The sequence below is a fragment of the Moschus berezovskii genome, chromosome 8 (genome assembly GCF_049115385.1).
Source record: "Moschus berezovskii isolate FMDL1 chromosome 8, NW_MosBer_1.0, whole genome shotgun sequence".
NCBI lineage: Eukaryota > Metazoa > Chordata > Mammalia > Artiodactyla > Moschidae > Moschus > Moschus berezovskii.
This window is the reverse complement of record NC_142467.1, coordinates 46,373,147-46,387,635: the sequence shown is the minus strand read 5'-3', so window position 1 is coordinate 46,387,635 and position 14,489 is coordinate 46,373,147. Positions and strand designations below refer to the sequence as shown.

The window sequence follows — 14,489 nt, the reverse complement described above, 5'->3', positions numbered from 1 at the left end:
TGTCCTGTGGCCCCAGGGACCTTTGCTTGTACGTACTGAGCCTCAGGGCCTCTCACACACAGTCACGGCTGCTGTCAAGCCATTTCACCCTCTAGACCCATCTCTTTGAATAGCCGTGCCACTAGGGAGAATCCGTGTGCCCACAGTAGACTGGGTAAATCCCAATGCCAGTCAGTCCTTGGACCCCAGCTTGGGATCTCAAATCACTTCTACCCTGACCTCTGACCTTCAGGTCACAGGTGGGGAGGGACCTGAGAGTCAGCTTGTGGTGAACCTGGGAAGTCTGTGAGTTAGACCAGGAGGAATAAGCACATTATTCTAAAACTAAAGGGTCATACCAGCTATGACATGTCCAGGGCTCAATATGCACAAGGTTCTGAACATGTTTTACATGATTGATCTCGCTGAATCCCCTATAACATAACCAACTGAGGGAGCTGGTTTTATTAACTGTGCTTTATAAATGTAGACACTGAGCTCCACAGATGTTCAAGAATTCTCCCAGCTTATGCAGCTAGTCAGTGATAACAGCGGGATTCCACCCACATCTCCTGGCTACCTCACTGTACCCTTAACCGCTCTTCTCTGAAGCCTCGAAGGCCCAACCCAGCAGATGAGAATGAGCTCTGGCCCAGCTAGCTACAGCATGTGGCCCTGGGTAATATCCAAGAGCCTCGGCTCCCCCTCAGCCTGCTACAGTTTCCGCAGGAGCAGAGTGAAGATAACTCAGCCGGCTGCCTGCCCCCGTCTCCTCACCCTGCCTGACGTCCAAGGAGCCACTCAGAATATTAATGACACCACAATCCTGGAACTCCTCAACGCTCCAGGAAAGAGGAAGCATTAGGGTACCTATAAGTTGGCTTCTGGCTGGCAGAAAAGAGTGAGTTCCCCAAGTCAGGCTCTTAGCATTTAGGAGGTCATCGGCCCTTTGAGGATATGACGGGACAAAAAAAGCTTTGTACCTTTTCCCCAGAAAAATGCACACATGCACACATATATTTTTGCCTGACCATGAGTCAGGGGGAACCACAGACACTTTCAGAAGCCCAGCTAAGAAGATGAAGAATTGAAGTTGAAGAATACCTGCCCTAAGTAATGATCAGCCCTCTTAGCGTTTGTGTTTGCAGTTTGTAAGCCAATGACCACACACACCAAAGTGAAGGTTAACAGGGCACTTCACTAGAGGTGAAGGTCTGGGCCGAGGGAGGGGAATAAGGGTGTAAGACACAGTCCTGCAACTCAAACTGAAGACCCAGTGTTGAAGGAAAGATAAGCTCCTAAGAAATAATAGCCATAAAGTTGTGGATCAGGAGCTAAATCACATACAGAGCCAGGCTGTTGGTGCTCTGGATGGTCAGCAAAGAACGCTACGACTGAGGACTGTGGACGTGACCAGACTATCTGCAGGCATGTGACTGGGGCTTTGAATAAGATGACCGTATCATTTATCATCCAACCTGGGACACTGAGCAATGAAAGGGAGAGCTTTTACCAATTATCCCAGAACAAGAGATATAGACTGGATCGACCCCAAGCAAACTGAGATGGATGGCCATGCGTGCCTTAAAGGAAGGATGACTTTGAACAAAGAGTGATTTGGGTTTTGGAGGGTCTGGGTGAGGATGTAAAGGATACCAGCAGGAGTCTACAGCAAGGGTACAAGGAGGACTTTGGGGCATTGCGCTTGGCTATTAGTGTGTTAGGAGGACAAGAGCTGGGCTCTCACCATGCCTCCACCAAGCACTATATGGAGGATCCTGGATTAATTGCTCAACTCTTCTGGCATTAATTTCCTCATCTCTTAAATGAGTATAATCCTCCTAACACTGCCTCTCTTTCTGGCTTGTGACAAGGCTCAAAAAGAAATTTTTTAAAGGATAATATATAAGTTTCTTTGAAGCTCGGGGCAACTGCCTGAGACAGCTAGAGTCAGGATTATTCTTCCCATTGATCAGGTGGGAAAGTGGAAGCTCAGAGGGGTCCCGAGACTTGCTTGTCCCACTAGAATAACCAGCAACCTGGTCCACAGGCTCTGGCTTCCCACACCCAGTGGGCATTCAGGAGGAGAAGCCAAGAGAACAGACCCACCTCAAGGCAGCCAAAGAGAGGCTGCAGAAGCCCTGGGCCTGGGTATCTCCTTCGCCCCCCGCCCCCAGGGCTGGAGATGCAGGAGTCAGTCATCAGGGTTAATGGCTCAAGTAGTAAAAATGCTAACAAGCACTCTCCCGGCACCAGCAGGAAAGAACAAGTACGCTTCAGCATCTCATGGATGGCAGACACTGAGCTGGCACCCAATACAAATGACAGGAAATCGAAGGTTAAATCCCCATCTTTCATGGAGGGAGTCAGCAGGTGCCAGGATGGTGATAGGAGGTCCGAGAGGCAGGAACTCAGGGAGACTCCAGGTCTCCCTTGGCCTGACTCCTGTCACCCCAGCTTGGGGGCGGGGGGGGCGGGGATGGGGGCTCAGAGGCTCAGTACTGATGGATAGTATGGCAGTTTCCAGATGTGGCTAAAGCATATGTTTCTTAGAAGCTTATTCCTCTAAGAGTCCAGACTGTCCTCATAAATGGTTTGGGGCTAATCTAGTCTCCTGACCTCCCCCCTTACTCTGCCATCATGGAAAGGTAGTTCTGGGACATCTTCTTTCCCACACTTTAATTTATCTCAGAGTGTGTAAGTCCTGGCTTCTGTAACTAGACAGCAAAGAACCTTCAGTTTGCCAGGCCTCTCCTGACTTGCTGTGAATCCTGAACACAGGTGCCACAGCTCTGAGTCTCAATAATCCTACCTGTACAATCACCAAAATAACCTCTGCTTTTGCCACTCACTGGGTTTCTGGGAACATCACATAAGCAGCTTCTTGTGAAAACAGTGTGGCAATGTAAGAGGCCCTCAGGTCATAAAACTTTGCTGCTGATGATTATTTTTTTGGAAACTGAGAAAGGCATGTATAAATGACAGCGACAAGACCCTCATTTCTGCTGAAAGAATCCCCTGCTGTGAGGTCACAACCGATCATGCCCATGTTAAATCTTATTGTCCATACTTCGTATCCACTGAACACAGCACAGCAGTAGTAGCAATAGAAGCAATCATCATTATCTTCACCATCACCATCACTTAAATAACAGACAGCATACACTGAACATTTATGTCCCAGACAATATGCAAAACACTTCAGTCCTTTGAAGAGGAAACTAAGAAACAGATAGGCCTAGTGACTTGTACAGAGGAATTAGAGCATGGCCTGGGGAAGGCCCAGCTAGAATAGAGGGTGACTTTACTTTACATGTAAAGTCATGTAAAGTAACACATGACTTTACACATTTCTGTGTCACCTCTCAGAGCCAAGTACAGTAGTGTGGTCCTCCATTTGAGAGGCCACTTGGTATATGAAGTGACGAAATCAGAATATGTCAGAAGCTCTGGATTTCAGACCTCCCTTAGACACTTGTAAGTCCTAAGTCATGAGCAAATCACTTTGCCATCCAGAGTCTGGGTTTCTGCCATGAAAGTGAAGATTGGGACTTCCCTGGCGGTCCAGTGGCTGGGACCCCATGCTCCCAGTGCAGGGGGCCCAGGTTTGATTCCTGGATGGGGAACTAGACCCCACATGCTGCAACTAAGACCTGACATAGCCAAATAAATGAAATAAATATTTTTAAAAAAAAGAAAGTGAAGATCCTAATCTCTCTCTAACCAACCTATTTCAGGGGTTCCTCTGAATGAAGATAAAGTAATATGTGCAAAATGTTTCATAAACACTTGGAAAATGGTGGTAATATTAATAACACGATTAGTAACAATAAAAATAAGAGCTAGCCTTTGTTGAATACTTGCCATCGGGCAAGCATTGATCAAAAACTATCTAATTTCATCCTTAAACCAACCTTAAGACATAATTAACCCTAATGAGTCCCATTAAACAAATGAGGAAACTGAGTCATAGAGGCATTAGGCAATTAGCATATGAATTATGACATAATGATAATTAGTATGACACTTGACACTGGGGCCAAAAATAGATGCCTGTTTGAATCATTAATGACACATTTCTGTTTCTGCAAATCATCTGCACATCTGTCCCTGTCTATTTTTCCAAGTGAGTCATACGCGCTGGCACACAGCAATGAATGGGAAGCTAACGACGGGCCAGAGAGGACCAAGCAGAGAAGCTGAAGCTGCTGATGGTTAGAGTTGCTCTCGTCTCATCCTTTGCAGCAGGATCAGCGCTTTGCTTTCCCTTTGAAAAGCAAAAGTAGCCTAGATTTTCCAGAGTGAGGATTTCTCCAGATTTCATATCAGAGAGTGAAGAATTTGTTGCATAATTTGTTCAGTGCTATAGGCCTGTTGTGACCTCCCTAGTGAGACTTCAAACCAGGAGGTAATGGGAGGGTCAGCCTGAGAAGACACACTTTTCTTTCTTCCTTCCTTTCTTTCTTTCCTTCCTTCCTTCCCTCTCCCTCCCACACACCCCATCTTAAATACATACACACACCCCAGCTATTCTTATCACTTCCAGAGGCAGAGGGGTTGGTCATTCACTGTCAGAAAATGGTTACGCCCTGCAAGGCTTCCTGTGAAGCCTATTTGAAGAGAGAGGAAATAAACAATGCTGGGTTAGAGGGCAAGGTTCATATTGGTTACAGGCACAGACTCATCTCACTAGCCTTAGGCCAGACAAATCTGAGGAAATGTGATAGATTATGGTTGGAGAATGTGATTTCTAGTACCTGAGCTGATGACACACAGCTAGACTCAACCCCAATTTGAGGATGGACCAATTGTATTGGTCACCTCCAGAGCAGCAGGCTTGGTCCCAAAGATCCTGGATCCCCCAAGCTGCCCACTCAGCCTTTAAAATGAGCCTGAAAATAGGAAGCCATGAATGTTTAATCCGACTCGTTTGTGGAGAAGAAGTCCTACGAGGCATATTTGGGGGCTTCCTATATACATGTTGATTCAACAGCTGAGACCTGTCTGAAGTCCTCCATGATCTGGTCTTACCATAAAGGGTTTCCTCAGATGCTTTAAAGTTTGCATAGCACTTTCACATTTGCTGTGTCATGTAAGGTAGATGGAGCAGGAATTTCGGAAACTAGAGGCTTGGAGAGGTGATCATCCAGTCACTTGGCTGTTCAGAGGAAAACTAGGGTAAAACCCAGGTCACCCAATTCTAGGTATTCAGGTTCCCAGGTATTTTATTCCCTGGCCTCACAAAGGAATTACAAAGCAACACTGAGGCATGGCCCAAAGCATCACAAGGCTGGCTCCCAGTCCTGGGTCTTCCCCTGACTCACCAGGGAGGGCACACCGGTCTCTTCCTTCATGGGCCAGCTTCAGTTTTCTGCATCTGAAGGTGTGTGTCTGAGGAGCGATGATTCTCATGGTCATGGTCCTGATAAGGGTACGGGATTGAGGATGGCAGAGATTTCCTATGAAGATCGACTTCGATCCACGCTTACTGTTGGCCAAAAGCAATGGGTGAAGCAGTTTTCAGGAAGAATTTCATTTTAGTAGAACTGTTAGGCCTGCTCCAGGCAAAGGAGTAGAGAGATGTTTAGGACTGATGCTACTCTAAGACCTCATCTCATACAACTTTCTCAGGTGCTGGGCTTTCAGTTCAGCAGGAAAAGCCAGTGAATGAACAAACATGAAGCGCAACTTCAGAGTCCACTGGTCACCACCTGGCTTTTTCTTGCAGGTGCGGTTTGAAGGCTTGACAGGAAATGTGCAATTTAATGAGAAAGGACGGCGGACCAACTACACCCTGCACGTGATCGAAATGAAGCATGATGGCATCCGAAAGGTAAAGCTCCCTTTGCTTCCATTACACAGGGAGGAGAGAGCTGAACAGAGGCTCAGGCCGGAGCTGCGGGCCTGGGGAACCCACTGTCCTGGACTTGATCTCTTAGAAGAGAAGCAGGCAGTGAGAATTCTAATCTGGCTCTGCTGCTAGCCGGCTAGGATTTTGGGCAAGTCAGTTGTTCCTCTGAGAATTGATTCACTGCAAAATGGAGATTAAAAAAATCTCTACCTTTGCCTTAGGGTGCTTGTAAAGATCCAAGGAATGGGAAAATATTTTGAAAAAATTAAGTAATAGATGTGTATAAAATGTCACTACTGTTCCTGAGGGGTTTCAATTTAGAACTTGAGCATGATGGTTTATTGAGGAAGTTAACCATCTTTTCCTAATCCACACTTGGTCATATTCTCTCTCTCTCGCTCTCTCTCTATATATATTTACATATACACTAAACATTTTAGAACAACGTTCAAATTCTTGGAGAAAACTCAGAATTTTACCAGACTCTGCACTCTGGCCTTGGCCAATTTCTCCCACCTTGATCCTTGACACTCACGTTCTTTGTCCTTCTGCTCCAGTCATTCCAACCAACGTTCACTTACAGGAAAACAGCATGTTCTTTCTCACCCCCAGCCTCCAGATGTGTTCCCTCTGCCTAGTCTTCTATGCCATCCCCCAGTTCTAGCCTGACTTCAAGAGTCAGGGTAAATGTCACTTCCCAGAAAAGCCTCGTCTGGGCTTCCCTGTTACGCCTCATTGCCACCTCTACTTCACTGCCCCTGGCCTTCACCACATCCCTGGTTCCCTGGGGTGGCACAGTGTGGTAAGTAAGAGGCTGTGCACACACAGTATGAAGCTGCTGAGTGTCAGAGCATTAGCCCCAGAATCCTGGGATTCCATCCTGGCGTCATCACTCACTAGCCTGTGACTCTGGACAAGTAAATCAGGTTCTTTGTGCCTTAAGTGGGGATTAAATGATCTACTGGGTGCAGAAGTTCTGAGGGCTGGGCCTGGCACATTGCAGACCAGGTCTTCGTCTCTCAAACTGGATACTCTCTGTGCATGTGCCGTCAAATACAGTTGCCACTAGCCATGGTGGGCTATTTCAATTCTAAATAATGAAAATGTACACGTCCCGCAGTTGCACTAGCCACACTTCAAGTGCTCAGTAGCCACAGGTGGCCAGAGGCTGCCACACTAGACAGCACGGATGTCAATCATGCCCCTCACCACTGCAGGTTCTACTGGACAGTGACACTATGTCTCTATTCCCAGCCCGTCGGCTTCATGGTGCCCGGGGTGGCGTGGCGAGAAACACTGGCAGAATGGTTACAAGTCGGGGCGCTGAAGACAGACACACCAGGAATTAAGTCTCTGCCTTACTCTCTACTACACACATGACCTTGAACAACTGAGCCTCCCAGAACCTCAGTGACATCATCTCCAAATGGGGACTAATGTGCTTTATCTCATAGGACTTCCATCAACACTGATGAAACAATGTCTGCTACCCCCTTGCCTGTGTGAAGGGGTTCCCAAAAGCAGCCCCTGGCATGGATTGGGCATTCAACCCATGTTTTGTTTGTTTGTTTCAACTGTCTTCTTTAGGCCACAAAGATTTTTATATCAGCCTTGACTATGAGTGAGTCAGGCTGTGCAAGCCCATGGAATGGATAAATCAGCAAACCAAAATAACAGAGTAACTTTAAAATCCACAAGCAAATGGCTGTGCTTTATTTTTCAGGTCTTGGGGCTGTTTTTCAACTTCCTTTCCAATGACTAAATCCTTTCTTTGAATGTGGGTTTAGGCAGCCTTTGGTTACAGGGAATCTGACTTTCAGAAAATCAATTCCTCCACGTTTGTGGCTTCAGGTCTTTTACTCAATCAGCCTCCTAACAAAGTAATTTCTCAGATTCACGGGCAACCTTGTTGCACTGGTTTCAGTGAACAGTGCGTTGCCTTACCTGATGTATGTAATAAAAAGGGACTGCTGCTGTTTAACTGGGAGCCTTGCGGACTCTCTCCTGATCTTTAGGCACGTATCCTGGCCACTGATCTGCCAACACACACTCTAGGTGTCTGGGTCCAATTTGATATCCTACTGAAATGTGTGTGGTCTCTGGGCATACGTTCATCCCACACTTCGGAGCTTCAAATGCCAGAATGTGCAGTGGCTCCACGAAATCTAGAGCCTTGTGAAATGCCGTTCAGAGATTCCACTCCGCCATGGGGTACTGATTCAAATAGGGATCTCTATTCAAATAAAATGCCTTGTCAAATTCAAGTAGGATCACAAATTCTTAGAGTGGCTGCCAAGGGAGAAGTGCAGGAAAATTCTTGAAGGTCTTTCTTTCATCGAGGGGCCAGCATTAATGATGTAACCATCTTTTCTCATCATCATTGGTCCTGTAGCTATGTTTTGACTTAAAAAGGACAAGTCTCAACTTGAATTCAGTCACCCCTGCCCTGTCTCAAATTTTTCATTCCCAGTTATGACTCAAGTGTAACTGGAAAGGAAGGACCAGGTAGGAAAGAAAGTGACACGAAGTCCTCCCTATGTCAAAAGTAATTAAAAGTCTGGAAGCATTCACAGTCCTCCAGTCCAGATGTCCTTTGGAAGTTTTTTCCTTAAATCTTTGCTACCCAACTTTAGACATACTGGTGGTGGTTTAGTCACTAAGTCGTTTCTGACTCTTTGCGACCTTTACCACCAGGGAAGCTCCTTAGACACACTGAGTCCTGGTCTATTCAATCTAACCACTTCTCTCCATTTCCACTGCTGACTCCAGAACTCAAGCCACCTTCCACACCTCCCTGGACTCACACAGGAGCCTCCTTACTGGTCACTAGTCCTGCTGGCCAGGTTCTTGTCCCTCTACAAGGCGGTTTTTCAACACAAGAGCTGATCATCTTCAAATATATATCAGGTTATACTGCTTCTCTGCTTAAAGCCATTAACTTCCTACTGCAGGGGTTTCCCTGGTGGCTCAGATAGTAAAGAATCTGCCTGCAATGCAGGAGACCCAGGTTCAATCCCTGGGTTAGAAAGATCCCCTGGAGCAGGGTATAGTAACCCACTCCAGTATTCTTTCCTGGAGAATTCCATGGACAGAGGAGTCTGGTGGGCTACAGTCCTTGGGGTTGCAAAGAGTCGGACACGACTGAGCAACTAATACACCACTGCAGGTCAGAGGTAACAGAACTCCTTACTGTGGCCTTCAGACCCAGATACTGCAGCCCTCTGAACTCCTGCTCCTCTTTTTCTAGCTCACAACTCCACAGCTACCGTGGAATGTCTGCTTCTTTACCCGACATTCGCCATCACTGTAGTTTGATGTGCAGTATCTCCCCTTGTCATTCAAGTCTGGCCCAGCTGAAGTCACTCTGGAAAGGCCGTTCCTGACCAAAATATCTAAAGTGACCCCCATCCGCCGAGCTGCTGCTGCTGCTGCTGCTGCTAAGTCACTTCAGTCATGTCCGACTCTGTGTGACCCCATAGATGGAAGCCCACCAGGCTCCACCATCCCTGGGATTCTCCAGGCAAGAACACTGGAGTGGGTTGCCATTTCCTTCTCCAATGTGTGAAAGTGAAAAGTGAAAGTGAAGTCGCTCAGTCGTGTCGGACACTTAGCGACCCCACGGACTGCAGCCTACCAGGCTCCTCCATCCATGGGATTTTCTAGGCAAGAGTACTGGAGTGGCTTGCCATTGCCTTCTCTGCATCCGCCGAGCACAGTCCCATTATCCTAATTTTCCATAGTGCTTTCCCCTTCTGAGATACTCTGGTTGGTTTACTGATCTCTATTGGGGTTGGTAAACTTCAGCCTGCAGGCCGAATCCAGCCATACCTGTTTGTTTACAGCCCATGAGCTAATGATTTTTACATTTTTAAATGGCTGAAGTAAATCAAAAGATGAATACTTCATGATATGTGAAAATTACATGAAATTAAAATTTCCGGGTCCATAAATAAAGTTATGGGTGTTTTTTTTGTTTGTTTTTTTGTTTTTTTTTGGAATACAGCCAAACTCCTTTGTTTCGGTATTGGCTATGGCTGCTTCTGCACTGTGACAATGGAGATGGGTAGTTGCTCCAGAGACTGTTTCATCCACAAAGCCTAAAGTATTTTCTGTCTGGCGTTTTAAAGGTGAAGTCTGACAACCCCTGGTCTGAATATGTATTGTCTTTCTTCCCCTCCTCTCCACCTCCTTCCACTAAAATGTCAGCTCTCTAAACGCAGGGACATGGTTGTGTTATTTATTACATCCTCAGTGCCGATAATATACTGATGCATAGTAAGCACATGCAAATAAGTGGTTGTTCATTAAATGAGCGGGCAGCATATTGAATGTTGCTTGGCAACCAGGAAGCATACTACTCTGGCCCATTTTTCCATAGATCTGCCAGCAAGTAAGGAAAAAAATGCTGATAAATTTAATGAAATAACACCTCAAGCAGAACTCAGATAAAAGTCACATGCAAACTTACAAAGTTCAAATTCTTTAAGTATGTTAGTTAAGGAGCAATAATAGATAAACTCAAAATCTCAGCTGTTTAATGCAACAGAGGTCTAATTCTTATTCACCCAGTGATCAGTTTGGGGGACTGGGGACTCTGGTTAAGACTCAGGCTTATGGAGGCTCCACTGTCTGTTTGGGTCTTCCTGTCTATTAATAGCCAGCTAACAAGTGAGGAAGAAAGATATCAGAAACTGTGCTGGGGATTTGGGGGATTCAGGTTAGGAGAGACATGCATCACTTCTGCGTTCCACTGGCCAACCCAATCTCCTGGCCCATCTGGACACATGGCAGGCTGGGAATTGCAATGGCAGTCTAAGTAACTACTTCCCACCATACCTGTAGACTATGAATAGTGGACAAGAATCCTTGCTGGTCATCACATTGTCTCTGCCACAATAAGCAACTTCCTTTTTAAAACTTTGTCATCATGGATCTCATTTGTGGAGGTTAGGAGCTGTGGGCAGCTTAGAGCTACAAGTGACACAACAACAAATGTGTCGATGTGATTTGATGGCTGTGTAAGGCAGATCTATTGTGTACATTGTTCATTGAGCATCTTCTTCTTAGGCTATATTTACTTTAAAAATCTAATCTATCACCTCATGACAGACTCATTTCTATATTCAGAGAATCTTTAGAGGTAGATGGGAAACAGGAGATCAAAAATTCTAACTGGCTCCAGGAGAAGACCTGTCACTGTCAGAACTGTTTAAATCTTCTCTTGAAAAGTGGGGCCCAATTTTTACCAAACTACTAGCTCTGATTTACTTTGCGATAAAAATCAAAGTTCCTCCATATCCTTAGTAGAGAATCAAAGGGCTGTATAATAATCCAGCCCATTTCTCTAAGAAAAGGAAATTTGCTCTCATCTCCGAAGTGCAATGTCTCTTCAAAAACCTTTGCCAGTTCTCTTTTCATCAAAATGTGGAGCTAGATTTCTCAGCCTCCTAGCTGACATGGGGGGCAAAGCTGGGTTTTGGCATCACCCTGCTCTTCCAACTGGTGATATTTTTTTTATTTCCCTACGAAAGGGTTAGGAATAAAATAAGCTTGCTTACAACATTTAAATGTTCCTCTGGATTTTGATATAAGCCAACCTAAACAATAATTTTTATAGATAATAATTTAACATTAGTGCTAGGGTACTAACTCTGAAGGATCCTTACCCTTAAAAAAGTCTCTTTCTAAGCCATATAAATCTTGTCTACACAGATTTATCTTGCTTTTCCCCTCTCTCTTTAATCAAAACAGCTTGCGATTTTAGAGTGGGGTTTTGCACCATTTATCGTAGGACATGCTGCATATCAGGAGGGTTATGTTGTCAAATGAGTTTGAGAAATGCTCCCTAATATATACTTCTTTTGGAAACTGGTAACATTCAATAGCAAAATGAAACTGAAATGTCCTATAGTACAGAAGTCTGTTAGCCTTCAACCAGGTGTTACTCTACTGAATATCATTTTTAAATTTAATAACAACTTAATACGAACCACACACTATGATTATTGTTGTTAATGAATTAACTCATTTGGTTCTCACAGCCACCTTGTGAGACAGGTTCTCTTGTATCCCCGCTACAGGGCAGAGACTGAGGCCCATTGAGGTCAGGTAACTGGCCCAAGTCATACAGTTAGTAATTAGGAAAGTCTGTCTTTCAAACCAGGTCTATCTGATGCCAAAGACCAATCTCTGTACCATCAAGCCCCTACTTTTAAAGATAATTCCCATGAAGGGATTTCCCTGGTGGTCCAGTCATTAAGATTTGGTGCTCCCAAAGCACAGGGCCTCGGTTTCAACCCTGGTCAGGAAATTAGATCCCACGTGCCTCAACTAAGAGTTCCCAAGTCACTACTAAGATCCGGTGCAGTCAAATAAACAATTTATTTTTTAATATTTAAAAAACTCTATCAAAACTCAATAGATTTTAGAGAACTTAGTTGCATGTCAAAGGAGGCAGCTACCTTGATACTGATGGTACAACTGATGGTGGTAGAGATTAGTAAGAACAGCTGAGCTGGTGACAGATCATGAAGAGAGTAGAAGGAAGAAAGGAAAAGAGGGAGGGAAGGAAAAAGGAGGAGGAAGTGTGAGGGGAAAGCATGAAGACACCATTGCATCATCTACAGGAGGAAAAAATGGTGATTAAATTTGCTAGATCATCTCCCAACTTTGTACTGATTATATTAAACAATACTACTTCTGAGGTCCACGATCTGGCTTCTATGCTTTGCCACTCATCTGCTGTATAAACTTCATAAGTTTGATCATCTGATCTCCCCAAACCTCAGTGTTCTCATCTGTAAATCAGGGAAAATAATTCCCAGCCTGTCTGTGTTATTTGAATAGTGTGAGGAGCAAAACAGTTAAGTGTTGGGTACGTAGTTTGGAAATTATTTTTTTTAACTTGCACCACAATATACTACAATAATGGTTTGAAACATTTATTTCTCAATTAAAGGTCTCCTTGTAAAAAGTGTGAAATTGATTAAAAGCAGAGCTGACGGTTGAATCAGGCATGAAGAACCGATAGCTTCCTCCATCTTCCCTGACCCCTTGCCCACATCCCGTGGAAGTTGCAAGGGGGCTTCACAGATGCCCTAGGGCCCTGTGAAGCACAGGCCTAGCAAATTGGGGGAGGTAAGGTTGCACTGTGGTCTTGAGCAGGTCCCCCATTGGCTGAGCCTCTGTCTCCCTCTCTATAAAAAGAAGAGGTTAGAAGAAATGATTCTTCGGGCCTCTTCCAGCTCTGATATTTTGGAAATCTAAGTTTCTAGTTCTTGTCTTTAGAGAGAAATGTCTCCCTCCAAGCTAACTGAAAGTGCCCCCACATGAGCAGCATGGTATCCATGTCTGCACGAGGGCAAATCCTGACCCAGTATTCTGAGAGACAGCCTCCCACCTGCCTTCACGCCTCTGAACTGTCTCAGCATGAACAGGATCCACTGTCTCCATGTTGGATCCACTCATTCTCTCAACAAACCTTCTTCCCTGAGCTGCTTCCCTGTGGAACAGTGGGCAGCCTGGAATGAGCAGACCTCTAGCTTTGTTCCTGAGGAGCACCACAGAGAGATGGAGACAGATGTACCCACAGCTCGACCATGGGGCCAGCGGGAACCAACACGAGGCACTCAGGGTCAGCTGGCAGCCTAGCGGAGCACGGATGCACACAGCCCTGTGGCCAGCCTGCCCCGCTCCAATCCTGGCTCCACAACTCTCCTGCAGCCTTGGGAAAGTTAGTCCATTTCCCCGCATCTCAGTTTCCTCACATTTAAAATGGGAGTGATAATTAATTACCCACTTCATAGGTTTTTGAGAGAACGAGAGAAGTTAAAACATTTAAAAAAAAAAAACACTATTAATATTTATTTCTGTTTGTTTGGCTGCACCGGGTCTTAGCTGCGGCACACAGGTTCTTTAGTGGCGCATGTGAATTCTTAGTTGCAGCATGTGGGATCTAGTTCCCTGACCAAGGATCAAGCCTGGGACCCTGCAATTGGAGGTCGGAGTCTTAGCCACTGGATCACCAGGGAAGTCCCTAAAAAAACACTTAGAAGAGTGCTTAAAATGCAGTAAGCACCCAAATACTGTTAAGTAATATGCTTCCCAGCCCAGGGCTAAGTCCCCTCTCGACAAGAACAGCATCGTGGTGAAAAGCTGCCCCTGGAGACAAATGACCAGGGTTCCTGGCTGGCCTCAGCCACTTAGCTGCATCACCACCCTCACTATGCAGGTTAACAAACTCCTCTAAGCCAGATGCAGTGGCACAAAACCTATTATACACAGCCTCTGACAGAGCAAGAACACAATCAGTCTTGGCAATTAATACTGTTGCTGTTAACGGCAGTGAGATCACAGGGAGGACTATTTATTTCTAGCTAAGGGGACTGGGAAAAACGTCCAGGTGAAGATGACCTTTGAGTGGACGGTTGGCTTGTGCCTCGGATTTCGTGAATCTGGGCTGACTTTGGAGAACTGCTCTTCCTTCTGTGTGTGTGTGTGTGTGTGTGTGTGTGTGTGCGCGCGCCATGCCATTCTGTTCTTCCCAAACCTTCCATGACTTCCTGTTGTCTTCAGGATAGGCCTACACCATTTAGCTTGGCTTCCAAAGCCCTCTGCCACCTAGACCCAGGCACCCACTTTCCTCTGGAGCTAACCCAAT

The 14,489-nt window shown here is 45.5% G+C and overlaps 1 protein-coding gene across 2 annotated transcripts in view; it reads left to right on the top strand.

The window, feature by feature from the left end:
- GRIA1 (glutamate ionotropic receptor AMPA type subunit 1) overlaps positions 1–14,489 on the top strand; it is a 354,780-nt gene that overhangs the window by 237,154 nt on the left and 103,137 nt on the right. For both annotated transcript variants that reach the window (XM_088838546.1, XM_055430430.2), the window contains exon 8: positions 5,708–5,812. In XM_088838546.1, the coding sequence (XP_088694672.1) occupies positions 5,708–5,812 (105 nt within the window). The remainder of the gene's footprint in view (positions 1–5,707; positions 5,813–14,489) is intronic.